Source organism: Anser cygnoides, chromosome 5 (assembly GCF_040182565.1).
Source record: "Anser cygnoides isolate HZ-2024a breed goose chromosome 5, Taihu_goose_T2T_genome, whole genome shotgun sequence".
Taxonomy (NCBI): Eukaryota; Metazoa; Chordata; class Aves; order Anseriformes; family Anatidae; genus Anser; species Anser cygnoides.
The window spans coordinates 21,722,506-21,740,347 of NC_089877.1; the positions used below are offsets into that span (position 1 = coordinate 21,722,506).

General features: G+C 36.8%; 1 protein-coding gene across 11 annotated transcripts in view; it reads right to left on the reverse strand.

The window, feature by feature from the left end:
* AKAP6 (A-kinase anchoring protein 6) overlaps nucleotides 1-17,842 on the reverse strand; it is a 283,028-nt gene that overhangs the window by 8,226 nt on the left and 256,960 nt on the right. For 9 of the 11 annotated variants that reach the window (XM_066998060.1, XM_048058598.2, XM_066998061.1 and 6 more), the window contains one exon: nucleotides 4,476-7,936. In XM_066998060.1, coding sequence (XP_066854161.1) covers nucleotides 4,517-7,936 — 3,420 coding nt within the window. In that variant the 3' untranslated portion in view covers nucleotides 4,476-4,516. Of the gene's footprint in view, nucleotides 1-50; nucleotides 2,859-4,475; nucleotides 7,937-17,842 lie in introns of those variants that run through there. The other 2 variants (XM_066998067.1, XM_066998065.1) reach the window with 2 other exon arrangements.

The following is a 17,842-nucleotide window of genomic DNA, read 5'->3' on the forward strand; positions in this document are numbered from 1 at the left end:
GATCTTATTTGCTGTAACTAGTGTTGTGTGTCGTGTCCCCCCCCCCCCCCCCCCCCCCCCCCCCCCCCAGTTACAGAAGAAATATACTTACAGGAAAAGAATGAAAAGCCCAACAGTTTGTTTAGAAATTAGGGAAGAACTGATGTGAATAAAGGGGAAGATCGTATCAAAATGTTTCTACAACTCTGGCAGGAGTTTTATGTATCTATAGTAAGAAAAGTCTCACTGATGGATTATGTCAGGTTTTTCAAAAAATATGTAATTCACAGATAATAAAAGATTATCTATTTATTTAATTCTTTTAAAGAAGTCAGCTACGACAGTAAGGAGCTAAAAAGTCAGAGCATTTTAAATTCTATAAAGAAACATTGTTCTATCCATCTCCCTATAAAAATTGTAAGAAAAAAAATAAGCAAAAATTTATATTACTCTTGTAGTTCCATTTTCTAAAAGTAAATTATTACATACTAGTTATTCTGTAAACCTCTATATTATTTCTCTCCTGTAATGAATAATTAACTAACAGTACTTTGCATTTCTGTATCATGCTTTATCTGTGGATCTCAAAACACTTTTCAGTGAATGAATCATGTTTCACAGGTCCCATCAATCATTATTCTCATTATTTTGCTGCTAACAAAACTGAGGCAGGGAAGGAATAAGTCATACATAACATCCATTGCTGAGCAGGAAATAAGAGCCAGGCCTTCTGAGTACCAGTCCTGAGCATCAGCCATAGAGCCATCCCTCTCTCCTGGGCTTCTCTGGGTATTGTAAGTGGCGGGACATTCTGGCCAACGTTGCAGCACTGTCAGATTTATTTTTCTTAAGCCCAAACAAAATATTTTTTTCCAAATTAAGTTAATACCTAAGTTTAAATTACAGATTCTGTACAAAAGGAAGGAAATAGCTTTTGTGACTTACTTGTAAGCACTAACAGATAACACACAGAAGTATATCATATTTTCTAGAGATGACTCCAGACACACCACATAAACCTCCTCAATGTAGTGATCTCTACATATTGAATATGTGACTATATGTGAATATGATCACATATTGAATATGTGACTAAGAATTCCCATCCCTTTGGTGAGTCATGGGTCACAGTGACAGCAGAAGATTGCATGAACTCATATACCGAAAGATAGTTCCTTCGAGCTGTCCCCTACTTAAGAAACAAAATCAGCCTAGTTTTATGAGCACCTCTGTTAAAGAACTCTGTGTTGGCTCATATGAGAGACGAGTCAGTGCTGACAGATATTTTTGAGCCTTCTTATGGAATTGCTATTATTTTAACACAATGGTCATTTCTTGTAGCACGCTGATAAATAATAGGATTGCAACTTACATACATTTGCAGAAATATTCTCCTATTTTACTCTCCCGTACATCCAAAGCACATACTAAAATAGTATAAAATCAAACTACACTTGAAACTATGCTTTTTTTCAGCTTTGAAATCTTAGTATGCTTTTAAGGTACACATATACTATAGATTATTTTTCTCTAAGTATTACAGCTACACATGGAATTGCACATTTAAATGAGCTTACAGCACAGGTGCTACAGGAAAAATAATGGTGTTTGCCATTTATCTTTCAAATTAAATAATGTGTTTTTAAATAGTAACTTTTTTCATAATACACTTATGGGAACAACATTTATCTGTCACATTTTAAAAGATGTATTAGTAATAAATGTAAATTACCTTTAGAAAATCAGTAATTAGCCTCATCAAAAAATAAACAATCTGCCACCAAAAAGATAATCTTTAGCATAGTTAAGTATAATAACTGTTATTTGAATAAGTTAACAAATTAGGATAGATTGCTTCTGTAATTCATTCCCCATAGCATGAGAGATGAAGTTAAAGCACCAAGCTTGCGAATGGGGGAAGGGAGCTCAGACTTGAGCGAAACCAAATCTAGCAGCTCATATATTCCTTTTTTGATGTGCCTGAGACACACTATATGTATCCTAGAGCTTTACTGCTGGGAATAATACAGTACATAATTTCCATGGAAGCAATGCTATAAGTATCTGTTAAGAAACAACGTATCTTCTTATATTTAAAAAGTGGAATGTAGTATGAAGGGCTTTGTTACCTTAAAATTATTTTTCAACACCGAGTCAAAAATTAAATTTTTGTTACGTTAAATGTTACAGTTTTAATATAATCCTATGAAATTGTTGTATACAGGCTCTGCATTCCATTGCATTGCATTGCAGGGCATGTATTAAAATCCTCTATGTCCAATCTTGGTCCTTATGCCTTGTTAACTGCATGTTGTCTCATCCCAGTCTTATGAAAAACACAGCTGGCTACCATGTAAGTAACTATGAGGCTCTGAAGATTGAGGGGAAGTTTATACAGTATTTTGAGATCCTCAGAGGAAAAGTACTTTCAATGAAGCGAAAAGATATGTTATTGTCTTCATCAGTGAAAGAATATGAACAAGAAGAAAATCACACGCAGTAAGTATTCTTCTTCAAATTAATATTATTAAATGAGTGGGGAAAAATATAAGAAAATTAATAAAACAGTAATTTAGGAAAAGTTTATGTTTACATAATCATCACTTATCAACCTCATACTTTAGTCATCATCTCAACTTCCATATACAAGCCTATGTATACACATGATCTTTTGAATGTAATCCTAGAATATATAGTATCATTTATCAGTTTTGTAATTCCCAGTTGATTTCTTTTGCTTCTCCAGTTGTTTGGATGTGTCCAGGTATTAACCTAACTGGCAATCAGCAGGTCAGGAAAGCCCATTTCAAAGCCATTCAAGAAATATCCTCGCTGCTATGACAGTTCCAAGGTAATGCACTATTCAAATAGATTTGTGTCTGAAAGACATAGTGGCAAGGTGTAGACTTTTGCTGCCATAACCTAAAGGTTTTGATAGATGTATTTATACATATGTGAATATGTGAATGGTGGGTAAAACACCAAAGTGTGCAAAAGAAAATCCCAAAGCATAATAGTATAATACAGCAAAATCAGGAAATGCTGAAGTTAAATATCCAACAGCAGCAAAGCAATCTATTTTGTATAAATAGGCTCAGATCCTCTGCTATAGCTACACAGGTTGCAATAAGTGTGTACTAGTGGTTTCAATGACGAATAATGTCCTTTTCTCCTAGTAGTATCATAGAATCATAGAATAACTTAGTTGGGAAGGGAAATTTGAATGTCATCTGGTCCAACCTACTGCTCAAAGCAAGGCTATCTTCAAAAGTAGATCAGATTATTCAAGGACACGTCCATGTTAATTTTGAAAATCTCCAAGGATGGAAATTTTAGAACTAGCCTGGGTGACCTGTTCCAGTGCTTAACCTCATGCCTTATTGGAAACTCCCTTGCTACAGCTTCTGATAAGCAGCAGCATTTGGAATTGGAGTGGCATTCAGAGTTGTCATGCTGGGTCTGGTCTACTGGATGAGTGTTTCCAAAGATCAATGGTATTACTGCACAGCTATGTTGGCTTTTGGCTCACCAAACTAGTGAGACTCAGAACAACAGCTCCATAGGATCTGATCCAGAAGTTGCTCTGTAGATCTTTTGTTGTTAAATATACAGCTTATTTTTAGACATTCATGTGACGTCAGAAACTCCAGTTCTGAACCACTCCAAAACTTTGGAAGAGATCAGAGCCAAATTTTCAACTTAGGTTCAAGCATCTTCTGTTTCAAAATGTTTACCACAAAAGAGAACCAAAGCTTTCAGTACTGCTGTGTGGCTAACACTTTCCATTTGCTTTGGTGTTTGGGTCTTTGTTCTACATTACCTTCACATTATACTCTTCACTGATGTTGCAAAGATTTCTTATTTTGGTAACCTCAACTTTTAGCCTAGTACTAATAATGGCTTACTGAACATAAGTCATGGTAAGCTGACACCAAGAGATAACATTCTCTCTCTACTTATTTTCCAGTCTGCTTAGCCATTCTTCATGGATTGTCTGTAAATATTTTAGAATTCCAACTCACTGGTCACTCAAAATCCATGTAAAACCAAAAGTTCAGATTCATCAAGCACATGTGAATACCTCATAAGGTCAGCTGTCTGTGGAGAAGGGGATGAATGAGTAGAGCTGGTTTCTGGTTCCACAGCTCAGTTGATAAAGGAAGAGGAGGTGATATAGAAATATTACTTTTGAAGGATTCCCAAGTTCTGCAAAATAACAGATTTGAAGATTCCAGAAGAGAGCAGCTCCAGTCAGTGCAAAGCCAAAGGACAAGGAGCAGCTACTATTCACTGTGTTTGTTGACCAGTGGCATGTAATTCAGGATTTTAGAGGATTTTAGTGTAGTTAAAACAAATGATATAGCACTACCATAAAACACAAACCCTGGATGGTGATTCATCTCTTTTCACTGTATAAAACTGTTAATAAAAAAAAAAAGTAAAAAGCAAGAAATGAAAAAAAAAAAAGTGCAACGTGTATATTGTAAAGTACATACCTGTTTTTAGGATAATGTATATGCCTGGAGAGGTTTACATTCTATCTGTGCATATTAATGTGTCTTTCCTTATGAAGAGTCAGGAGAGTTTCCTCACAAGTAAGAGTTTTAGTGTTTTGGTGCAAAACCTCCTTATTCTGTGAATGGCTGGGCTTTAACTGAAACTCTATGGCTGAAGCCTCTTCAGAAGCAGCGACACATCCTTTGGGTTCATCGATTCCACATGATTTTCCTATAGTACTCTTCTTACTGCTAAGCTCTGGAGAATTCTTTTCCAATCCTTCAGTTTTCCAATCTGAAATCATCAAATCATCATCAGCATTTTTCAAATCATTTGATGCATTTTGTTTGTTAGGATTGGGGACATTTATATTAATGTCATCATCACATAAAAAAGATAAATGCCTATCTTCTGATGAAGTTTTAACTTTTCCTATTGACTCTAGAGTCACTTTGCCTGGTGACTCTGGAGGTATTTCAGAAATAATGTTAGAAATAGGTTGCTGCTGTTCAACTCGTGCTTCGGTAGTACCATTAGAAACAGATTGCTGCTGTTCAACACGCTCTTCTTCAGGGCAAGCTTCAAAAAAGCATTCAATATTTTCTCTCTCATCTGTGAAGTCCAGTGGCACAGGAGTGCTGCTCTTTTCCTCTATGTATTTGATTACCTCTCCACAGTCACTATCATGAGAAGAAAGTGAAAGATAAGAATAGAAGTCCCCTTTTCTTAGCTGGATGGGTCTGTGAGAGTGTTCTAACACTTTTTCCTTGATCTGTGTTAATGAAGTTGGAGCAGATGACTCACATTCAGGTTGTGACTTACTTTTCAAAGCTGTTGATGCCATGTCTATTATCTCCATCACAAAGTTGTGTACTGAGCCATCTTCCAAGTTTCTTTTATCAAAAGCAGCAGATTCACAGTTACAGCATGAATCAGGACCACTGGCTGAGGACTCGTGTTCTGCTTCATTAGATTTCAAGGCTGCACAGCAATCAGTATATTTTTCAGTAGTGCTTATTCTGTGTTGCTGACCGTCAGGTAGGGATGCTTGTGTGTCTACACAGTTCGTTTCTGAGGAAGATTCAAGACAGGGTTTTTTAGCGGGAGAGTAAGCAACACCATGACAATCAGACTGAAGATGACTTTGACATTCTTTTGGAGGGTTTCTGGATCCATCTGACAACAGAGCAGTCTCCTTGCCATCCATACGTGAATCATCTGAACTGTCTGTAAATGCTTCACAGACACAACGTTCATTTTCAGCTTCTCTAACATCAAGTGATGTATGAGTTCTGGAAGTTGCTGATGTTCTCACAAGCCCTTCCTTTTGACTGCCAAGAGTATTTTCAACATTGCCATTCTCCATATCATCCACGAGCTGATCCTTCACAACCTGAGAGATATCTTTCCTCAAGTGACCCTTTGTCCCTTTTTCATGATCACGTGGTACATTCTTACTGTTGCCATTATTTTCTGATATTTTCTGTACTGAACCATTCAAAAGTGTTTCAATGCTCAATGTATCCATGGCTTTTGATGTCTCATTACTAACTTCTTTACTGTGCTGAATTTCATCACTGAGGTTACTTTTTCTCTTCTCCCTTGTCAAAGAAAATTTTGGTCTAATCCAAGTTTGGAGTTCATTTTTTATATAATCAAGTCCTGAAATTAAATTGCATTCTTCATAAATATCCTCATCAGTTGCTATACTGGAGTCATCATCTTCATCTTTGATACCTAGCTCTTCCTCAGTTAAGGTAAGGGTGGAACTTGAAAGCAAATCACTGTCATCTTCATCATCGGTACAAGCAGAAGTGCAGGAGACATTAACAATCATGCTGACATTGACATCGCTCTCATCAGCTACAGATCTATTAAGATGTTTTCTAAATGATGCATTTGAATCTGGTATTTTATTTCTATGCAGTACAATGTCTTCAGAGCAGAGAGAAAGATCCTCACTGCTGCTGAGTTCAGTGAGAGAAGCCGCTGAGTCTTCATTGACTGAGGATGCAATATCTACAGACAGCTGTCCAGTAAAAGACATTTTTTGAGAGCTACTTTGGAGTGTTATATCAGAGATGCTGCGCTTTATCTTTTGATCTAATGGACTTTGGATATTTTCTAAACGATTCAAAAGATCTAATGTCCTTTTGCTGAGCTCTCCAACAGAATCACTACTTGCACTTATGTCTCCTGAACCGTGATGACTAAAAAGATCTTCATTGCTTTTGTAGGAAGTCAGCCAGCTCTCCAAAGAGGTGCTTCGTTGAAGACCATCTCCACTTTTAAAAATACCTGAGCTGAACAAATCACCTACTACAGACAGTGATTCTAATGAAGAACTACGAGACAAAGTTGAAATCTGTCTTGTATTCTCTGTAACAGCTAATTTTCTTACTGTTTCTGCAGACTTGCAAGAACTGGGATCTGATCCTCCAGGGATACTTGCCAGACTATGGTCATGAATAAACCCATCTGGTTGTGACTCTCCAGGCTTATGTTCAGATTTACCAGGTATTTTATCAAAACAAAAGCCATGAAACAAAGCACCCTCTGTGTGTGTCTTTTCAAGTTGTGATTGTTTCATTATCACTGGTAATTTGAATTTGGAGCCTTGAAGATATGAGTAATCATAAAATGTAAACACATCACGTTTTCCTTGCAGTTCTTCTAGACAAACAGGTTTACACACGGTAACGCTGTCCAAGTCCTCATCAATTTCACTTCCACAACATCCAGAAGGTGCCAACTGGCAATCATCTGAGAGACTAACATGGTCTTCTTCATCTTGCTTTATTTTTTGTTTTATTACATCAATTATGCCATCCATTTGAGTTTCTGCATGCCCAATTTCAGGATTACTCTGAGTGCTTTCAATATCATTTAGTAAAAAAATTTCTGAATTATTTGTAGTTTCTGTATCACATTCACTCACTATCCCACTCTCACTCTCAGAATGCCTGCTTATGTTTCCACTTTGGTACATACAGTTATACGTTTTTGCCAATGTTGTCCCCCCTATTAGGTCTGGCAAGGATTTGGTAGATGAAAATGAAGAGTCTTTACTAAGACTTTTGTTTAAAATGTTAGACTGTGTTACACTGGAGAGTTTGGATGTTTTTTTCAAGAAAGGCATGTGTTTTTTTTCTGATAATTCAATATTATGAAGACTATAGACCTGATAGATGTGAGGATTTGGAGGGGAAGTGATGGTGGGACAATAAAGAGGACTTCCACGATCACTGATACTTTCGTCTTCATTCACGTCATTGTCACCACATTCTCCTGAAGCAGTTTTCTGGCTTAGATCATCCTTTTTCAGCTCCTGATCAGGATCACTTAAATCTTCATGAACACTTATCAGCTTATTACTTATGTCAGTTTCATCCCATTCTAGTGCATCTTCACTTGGACCATTTAGATCCATCAAACTGGCATCAATAACGTTCAGAGACTCCTGTAAAAAATAAATATCAGAGATTAAAAATATTTACAGCTCTACTTTAAAAGTGTTTACATTGAAATCATATAACTAAGTTAATGGGAGTAAAGTGCATTTTTGGAACAATGATCATTAATAGGCTTTTACTTTTGTCATGTATTGTGTACCATTTAAATGATCAATTAAAATGAAACCTATTAAATTCTGCATAATTTCTTATTTTTATTTTTTTTCTTATTTGCCACTAAAATATAATACAGAAATTTGACTTTACTTTAACAGAGATTAATTGTGGTTAGTCATTTTATAACAAGCATTAACCATTCTGCAGAATCACACAGAAGTGTTCTAATAAAAACATGCTGATAGGTGTTTATTATGTTGGATATATGAGAATACCTCTTAGCCTGCTTAAGTTTAAAAGAGCTAAGATATAAATGTTTTGCTAAAGGTTTTAAAAAATGTTATAACAAACTTTTGTGCAGTCAGTCTTAAAACAACTGATCTAATGCACTGGATATCACTAGACTTGATGAATTTTTATTAGAATTTCTGTTTATTCTTTACTTGATAATAAAGGCAGTACTAATGACCAGTAAGTAACACTAATGAATGTTAATATCTTCAGCTGTAAGATCAATCAGTCTAATCAAATACTACATGAATTTCAAATATTGTCTGTGCTGACACTGTTCTCTGGGAAAGGGCTAATAAATAATTGAGCTAAACTTAGTTTGATTTTTAAGACTTCTGTAGCTTTCCAGTGGGCTATTATGGGCTCAGAACACGTAGCCTCAAGTATTGTTACTTCTAGAAACACCTGTGGGAGAGAAAGAGCACCTTGACAACTCTTCTCACTGAAATGTGATATGTCAAATGGCCAACAGCACTGACTCACCTTAAAATCCTCAAAGTAGGACAGAAGTGGTTGCTGATTTGGGGGCTTGTTCTCTGAGATCAAATTAATTTCTCTTAATTTTTCTATTTATTGAGAGCCTTCCATTTTAGGGAAGACTTTGCTTATACAGTAAGTCTTGCAATAGGACTGCTAACTAATGTAGAATTGTTTAAATTAAACTTTCTTAACAGCTGAACAGTGATCACTGTATCCAGAAAAACAAACACTTAAAAAAAAAACAAAACTTTCAACAACTATCTCTCTCGAGCTTTCTTGGAGCAAGTTTTGTTTTCCAAATACAGAACTGACTGCATGCCAAACAGCAATCTAAATCACAACAAACTTACTAAGTTACTGAAATACAAGCAGATAAAGTGAGGCTGTAGTCAAATGAACAGTTGTAAGCAACTTGGTTGCAGACTTAGATTCATAAAGACTCAGCCAAGGTTAAGTGAGCTGAGGAAGGCACGTATGTCTGACTGGAATTCTCAGCTGTGAGCTCCTTTGAAGAAGGAACTAAAGCCTACTCATCTCTTTCAAGACAAATCATAAGATAATCTCCAACAGTTCAATAGTTAGGGCACTGATTTTGGATGTGGGACAGTTTGTAAGACTGGGCATAAGAGAGATGAACCAGGTTCCCAGTCTTCTAAGAGAAGCTGTTCTGAAAAGAAGCCTACTTATGCTATTTCATTTTGCATTAAACAACTAAAAATTAATTGGGTCACAGACAGATGAGGAGAGTTTTAACCCACAGTGCAGTGTTCAACACATTTTACTGGCAAGAGGCATAAATAGCTCGAAATCCATCCTTCAGTGTCTATATAATTACGGATATTGGTGGCACTATTTCTGTGGAAGACACAAGGGTATCCTAATGCTGTATGTCCAGACTAAAACACTCAAATGGCATAAGGAAAAGAATGATTTGCTCCAAACAGGCTATGCACCATTCAGCAGAGTGATATGATAATTAACATATTTGATAAAATGAGACCTTCATTTAAGATAAATCTGTATCCTCATACTCCTTCAAGCTTTGTTGTAAGGTAGGTCCTTGTGCAGTGCAGCTGCATTAAGATATCACAAATAACTGTGGGCAGAAATTCGTGTGCCAAGGAAATGTTCCCTCCTTGGCAGGTTAGAAGGTTTTTTGGGATTCTGAAAATCAGTCATGTCTAATGTTGAAAGCTCTTTGTGGATCTACATACTCCAAAACTTTTACGGAATAAGTTCATTAGAGTCCTTTCTTTTCTTTCTTTTTTTTTTCCTTCCCTCTGAGATATTGACTAGGGGTAGCTTAGGTTTTAAACTCTATGAAAAAACAAAACAAACAAAAAAAAACAACAATATTTGTTAGACAACCAAGGCTATCAGAGCAGTGCTGTACATTGCAGTGTTCAGCAGTCCATGTTTGGATTTGCCAGTTTACCATGTTTTCATCCCCTTACCAACCTGCACCTAAAAAAATGGTGCAAGAGAATGATGATAATTAGATTTAGTTAGTTTGAAAGCCTGTTAGATTAAACACGAAACCAGCTAAAATAACTCATTTTCACTGTGGTATGTTTTACGACTCTGTCGCACTTAGCATTAGGAAGATATTGCTGTGAAAAGCTTCCTAAACTGCACAATTTTACTGTTTTAAGCTTCTGCCAGCTGCAGAAAGAATTCCCGAAGGCAGGAAATCAGCAGCAGGTTCCAAGGATTTTATGTTCCATAGAATCTGATTTTGTTTTTCAAAAACAAAACATTTGATCCTTATTGGTCAGGAAGATAACCTTCCCCCTGTAAATCAGCACTTGGCTGCCTTGTTTGTTCTGCAGGTCAGATGGACTGAAACAATAAAACATGTAGAGTTGTGACCTCACCCCATTCATCTTCACTGAGTACTTCTTACTTCAAAGCCTAGTTTTTATCCTTCAAATGCACATGCTTTTCTGAGGTCTGGTGTATATTCAGAAGTTTTACAGACAGCTATGATGATAGAGAATTTAATTATTTTTTTTCTTATTGTCAAAGTTATTGTCACTTCCAAAGGCTTTTATGTAGACATGGTCATTTTACCAGCACAGCTTTCTCTGTCCAAGGAATTGCCTGAATTGATATCAGTAAATTACTACTTTTCTTATAAGCATCATGTTCCCTGAAGAGACCTACCAGTACAACTTTAGTGGTTATCAGCTATGTTGGCAGCCCTTACCAAATATAGAACAAGTTTTAACTTTGTCTGAAACAGACCACCCAGCCTATGTCACACAAACATCTTGTATTTGGCATTTTTAGCAGAGGTATACATTTTTCCCTTTCTTTTTTACAATATTTAGCAAGCTGCTCAAACAAGAAAGAGCGTTCAGACATTGCAGTGACTGTTGGAGAGAGCAGCACCAGCCAGGCTTTTGAATAAAGCTCTGGCTTGAAAAATGGAAGGTGGTGTCACTCCAGCCTATGTTTGCACTGACAGCAGTACCAAACTCTATGGACAACTGTTATCACATCAGATGTCTCCCTGTCAGGCTACTCAGAGCATAGGTAAGATGATGGAGGACTAGAGTTATCACAATAGTAATATATGTGTGGGTGTGGGTGTTTGTGTTTATACACACACACACTTGCACATACATAAATGATGTTTCTAAATTCCCAAATGCACTAAGGAAATTTAGTGTAATCAGTTAGACATGATGGTATCCAAAGAAAGCTCATCCTGCCAAACTGAATTGTACCTTTGGTTAAATTTGGTCTCTGAGTGTTCTGCCATGGACTTCAGCAAGCATGTGTGTGTGTATATGCACACGTATAACGTCTTTCTAACAATAGCTATCTCCATATAGTAAACTTTATCATATTAAAGTCACTAAACACAACTACTTCTAGAGTCAATGGCAATGGCCACATGGTTCAGAGTAAGAGGATGTAAAAAGATTTGACCAAGCAAGCAAAAAATAACAATGTAATAACAACGAGAAGCACAGTATTATGTATATTCCTGTTTTTATCACTAGATAAACAACACTTAAGAAGTATTTATTGCTACCCAAAATGTTTCTAATGTAATTAAAACAAGAACAAATTAAATTAAAGACTCGAAAAAGTTAAAAGTAGAATTAATTCTACTGTATTTAAAGTGTTGCTTTAAGGAGTCTGGCTGTTTCCACTTTGAACACTGAACTACTTTGCTTAGGGCAGTAGTCCCATTTCAGTGGGATAACTCATGTGAGCAAAGTTAAGTGTGCACTTAAATGCTTGTAGGGCAGATATCTAGTAGTTACAGAGTTAATCTGCCGAAGATGTTAATGGGAACAAATAAAATTATTGTCATATAAAGATATTTCATCAATCACAGTGCTCTTTAAGAAAAAGTCTTAAAATGCATTTTTTTTCTATTTGTTTCTTTTTTAAAACACAGATAGTTTTGCTTTTTCTGCAGCAAATTTTATTAAACAATGATTCTCTGTTTCGGCCTCATTTGCATGTGCTACTCCAGTACAGATACTTTGTGTTGGTGAAAAAGGCCTGTAATGTAACCCCTACGTACCATTATATATTTTTAAAGGAATTAACATGAAAAAAAAAAAGAGCTTTTAGAATAATAAATAAAAACTCTGTTCCTCCCTCCCCTGCAACATATCCTTCAGTTGCTGTGGACAAATTATCCAAACTCAACTGCACTTAGGGGCCAGGGGAAAATGAAAGAGAAAGAAAGAAAACCATCCCCCATCTCCAGGAATGTGTGCACACTGAAGGAAGACAAACATGATTTTGTCTTTTGAAAAACGCAAGCATGCCAAGTACTTCTGCTGAGGGAAACATATGTACAGTACCCACTTCACTTCTGCTTCACTTAAGTTCATTTTCTAAATGGGGTTCCCTATATTATAGCCAACAAGAAAACTGTCCCCGTTTCCCAACACCAATATTTTAATATGCATCAATATATGCATAATATGCAATGTGCATTATACTGAAGTGACCTGCACATTACAATATGGCCTCAAAATATACAGAAGCAGTTTGCTTTACTACAGATCACTAGAGAAACCAGTGTATTTATTAAGACCACTATAGAAACTAATCGTTAACATACATACTTGTTATAACTACAATTGAAATAAGATGATACGTGTTTCTTTGCTGAGAAAATAAGAATACAAATCTGTGTTTTTACTTCCTCGTGCTTCATTCTACAATTATCATTGCCTCCCTCAATGAAATAATCTACTAAATTCTGCACGTGCAGATCTTGTCTTTTCCTGTTGGGCATTACGGGTGCTTACAGGTATTTCCAGGGTCCTATGTGTGTGGTTGTGTGTACAGATTGCTGTACAACAGGAAGGACACTGACATCACCTCTGCTCTCTGCTGTGACAGGTGCCACCTGCAAGAGTCTCAGCACAGGCCGGGTCTTACGGGAGCAAGAGATTCCACTGATGATCACTGTCTCCATGATGACATTTGGATTTCTCTTATAGTGCTCTGAACTAAAAGTCTAGAGGTTTGCCTTGTCATATACATCATGATACAGGTTTTGTGAGCGCATCTTCTAACCAACAGATTGAGTAATTTCAGTGACATTTTAACAAGATGCCCATCTGTAATCTAGAAGACCCTACTAGTAGTAGAAGTGTTTTAAAAAGTCAGAGAAACTAGCCATGCTGCTGCTCTTTAAGTGTCTCTTGACCACGTTAGTTAACACTCTGAGGTCGCTCATTCCTGCACGAGTCCTACAACGGTCTTCTAGCTTTCTTGATAAGCTCCCCATAGCACCAGATGGCTGAAAGGAGTGAAGGGCTCCAGGCCCTCCACTACTCCCCAGTCAGTGCAGAAGAGCCAGGCTGGAACAGAAGGTGAGCCGTGCCAGCAGAAGGCCCACAGGGACTCACTTCTTTCACAGACCAACGCAAAAGCAGGGACTCAAGACATTTAGTCCCTGTGCTGTGCTCAGAGTATCACCGCTACCACACCACACTTCATTCATCTCGCAGACTCTGTGGAAGCAGAGACCTCCATTTTTGCTACTGCATCTTCATGTGGCTTTTTAACATCTCCAGTTCTCATTTGCTCAAGAACGCTTTCAATGTTACCAGGGAGCAGAAGAACATCTGTAACATTTTTATGTTGAATCATACTGTCATCCAAATAGGTTTACAATCTCAGACCTATATTCCAAGCTGTGTATTTGTGTTTTGTTTTTTTTTTCTCCACTTTTTGTGTGTGTGTGATGAGAAAGCCTAGCTACATGGCATATTTTACTGGCTGTTGTTTTTGCTGCTTTGTAGTTTTCTTTTCATCTGTCAAGAGGTTACATGACAGGATTTTTCACCCTTGAATGTCATTTTGGTCTCACCTCTACTTCAGAAGAATATGTGATTTTCTTTGTGCAAGAATCCAACACAAGCGCTTTATGAAACTCTTAGAAAAACGTTCCTAGTTTGACCCAAACCCAAAATGTTGTCATGCATACCTAGTTTAGTAAAGAGCAAATCCTGGCACTCTACCTCAAACACATGCCCATGCAAGTTTACCGGTAGAGTTCATCCATGCCAAGTCTCAGAATTTGGCCCAATCAAAGATTGGTCTTTATGGTTAAGACAAAAAAATATATAAAAAAATAAAACCACACACCAGAAATAGGAAATCTGAGGAACTGACGATGCTTAAACAGGCTTAACTATTGCTTGTCTACACATCAGAATTTCAGCACATTTTTTCACTGTGCATTTTCACTGTGCCCTTATTCACAGCAAAACAGTTACCTTCTGCACTCAGATCACAGAATCATAGAATGGTTCTCTGGGCAACCTGTTCCAGTGCCTCACCACCCTCACAGAATTTCTTTCTTGCATCTAATCTAAACCTACGCTCTTTCAGTTTAAAGCCATTCCCTCTTGTGCTATCACTACACCACCTGACAAAGAGTCCCTCCCCAGCTTTCCTGTAGCTCCCTTTAAGCACTGGAAGGCCACTATAAGGTCTCCCCAGAGCCTTCTCTTCTCCAGGGTGAACAACCCCAACTCCATCAGCCTGTCTTCATAGGAGAGGTGCCCAAGCCAATGAACAAAGCTGTGCTGGCAAAGTTACATTGGCATAATAAAATTATTATTGTTTTGGCTTTGTCATAGTTCAGAGGTCTGCATAATGGCTAAAGATATTTTCAATTTAATAGCATTTACAGTGCAACTGGTATTCCTTTAATGGTGTACTACTCTCAGTTAAACCAGAACAACTCAGTGGATGCTATGAAAGCACTCAGTAGACACATTAGTAATCCTCCACCTGCAATGGGCACATCAGGACACCTGAAATCACAGAGTTTTTAAGAGCTTTGTTTCAGCAGAAATAAATGTTTGTGAGAAACACTAAAGAGTGAGAATCACCATAGAAACAGATAGATATAAGGTACAAAAGGACAGGACATAAGCCCCTGGGAGCTTGACCTTAGGAGAAACCTAGAAAGAAAGTTTTTTCACTGAGAGCTGGAGAAGAGAGGCTGAATTTCTGAATAAAAATTCTTTCCGTATACAGGAAAGAGAGACTTTATCTATTATTTATGAATAAAAGAACTGCATGAAGGATATCTGGGTCTCCCATCAGTTTATCCTCTTCCTGAAGCAGTTAAGAGACTACCAAATTTAGCCTAATTCATATCATCACAGACAACTGACTCTTTATTTTCCCCTATGTAAATTTTCAACAGGATTTCTTTGTAATCTCAGTTCAGGTACTTCTTGATTTCATTGATACACCATCTGTAAACTTGGGATATTGACTGGAGAGGAGTCAATAAGCAAGTATGGTGAAGTCAGAGGCTTGCAGAATGCTGCATATTACAAGTGCTTCCACAGTGTGCCTACCTATGGATTTCCAGGCATTAAGTTAAACCCTGCTGCTGTCAATAAGTGGCAGAGAATAAGCACCTCGAGACTACAACAACACTACTGCTCCTTGCCATTGCATAGCCTCTGTCTAGAAAGAGCTGCTTTTCAGATGTTGCAGAATAGAAATACTGGCCTTACTTCCAGGTATAAGAGGTCCCTAGGCAGAACTTTTTCACTAAAATCATCTCACCCTTGAACTTCCAGATTTTTTACTCTCGCCTCTATCACTGGTAAGTGTCTGTTTTTTATAGTCGTCTCTGTACATGACAGATGCCAACACAGCCCTGGAGTTGGCTGGAAAAACCAAAAGGATTGGAAATTTCAATCTAATCTAGGATGTTGAATGGATTCTGGGCAATATGTGAAGTACCAGTGTTATACATATATTTTGATGTCGTCACTTGAGAAATGATTTAATACAAGCATACTTTATAGAAATTCACTTAGAAGATGACAAAGTAAAGGACAACTATTTCTTGTTAGGGTGAGAGGTTTATAATTGCCTGCCTTAGTTTGGCTGAGTACAAAATTACAATGGGGAGTATTTCATTAGTACAAAAATACTATTGTCATTCTTCAACATTCTTCTATTACAGTAAAGTTTATTCTAAATGTTTTACAGTTTAAACTTGGGCTCAAACTGGAACATGAACTGAAGATTTAAATCTACCTGCATTTCTTATTTTCAGCGGTGTTGAGTTACAAAGTCCAATGAGCGCTCTCTACAAAGCAGTGTAATAACTGAGGGGCATGGAGCTATTAGTATTAATGTAATCAGCATAAATGTTGTTAACATACAACTTTACAGTATTTGTCTTAACACTAAAGCAATATTCCTCCCCACTTTTAGAAATAAAAAATTATTTTTAAGACCAAGTGTCTTCCTGCTTTGTTCAGTAAACCTGCTGGATGAGTTGTGACTCCGTAAGTTTAGGAACTCATTTATTATTTTGCTACATCAGACACTGCATTTATTCACACAGTGCATCTCTAAACCTAGCTTTCATTAGAGCTGTGGGGAGGCCCAGTCTTTCTCCCTTCTCTGGAGAAGGTGAAGCTCAAGAAGATAATTAACCATGAAACAATGAGGAGGCTTGCTGGGTAAGCACTAGTGTGAAAACAGTTACTCCTCACAAAAGAGGGGAAATTAGCTGGCTGGATAAAAAAGGAAGTGTCAGACTGGAAGACTGAAAGGACTGCCAGCATAAGTAGATAGCTCTATGCATCATTAATGCAATTTTTTTAACACTTAAACTTCACCGCTTTCTAAATTTATATGCATTTAAATGTTATGTGTTAGGGGAGATTAATATGACATTTTAAAATAATTTCTCTTAAACTTTTCATTTTCACTTTTCACCAGTTTTAGTCACCCTTCCCACATATGAAAAAAATCACCAGCCTCTCAGCATTGTATTCTTGTTTACAAAGCTAATGTAAACAGAGCATTCTAAAAAGATTCAATTTGCTCATTGTATTTTACAAGCACATTATTTTACATTAAAACAGATATTTTTAAGAACAGAAAGTTTGTTTTGATTTTACTGTTTCACACAGTAAAGACTTATGATGTGCGTTTCCTTTCAAAACTTCCTTCTACTCGAACAGTGTTCCCTGAAGCAGCCACATTTTTGGCAGAAATTCAGTTATATGCTATGCCAAAAGAAATAGAATAAACAAACACTGCTTAATGCAGCTGGCTAGGTAATTTACATATTACTGCACACCAAACACGAAGACCTGAATATGGATTAGAGCTACAATGATGACACAAATACCTTATATGTAAAAAGAAATAAAATTCAGATCATCTTTGCTGATGATTTACATCTTATTATTTAATGTATCTTATATTACCTCAGACACATAAATGTATGTCCATATTTAAATATTACATAGATGTGTGAATTATATTTTCTGTGTATTTTACAGAAAAATGTACTAGAGATCTCTTGAAAAGCTGTTACGTGGGTACATTTTTCAAAGTTTTCTTCTGGTGAAAGCAGCCTGTTAAATGACTACATCCCAGTTTTTGGAAATAGTAAAACAAACAAACAAAACACAAGCACAATGAAAACCCTGTAGGCATTTCTTGAAACTGCTGTGCTATACATGAAAATATTGCACAGGTAGGCCTCCAAACCT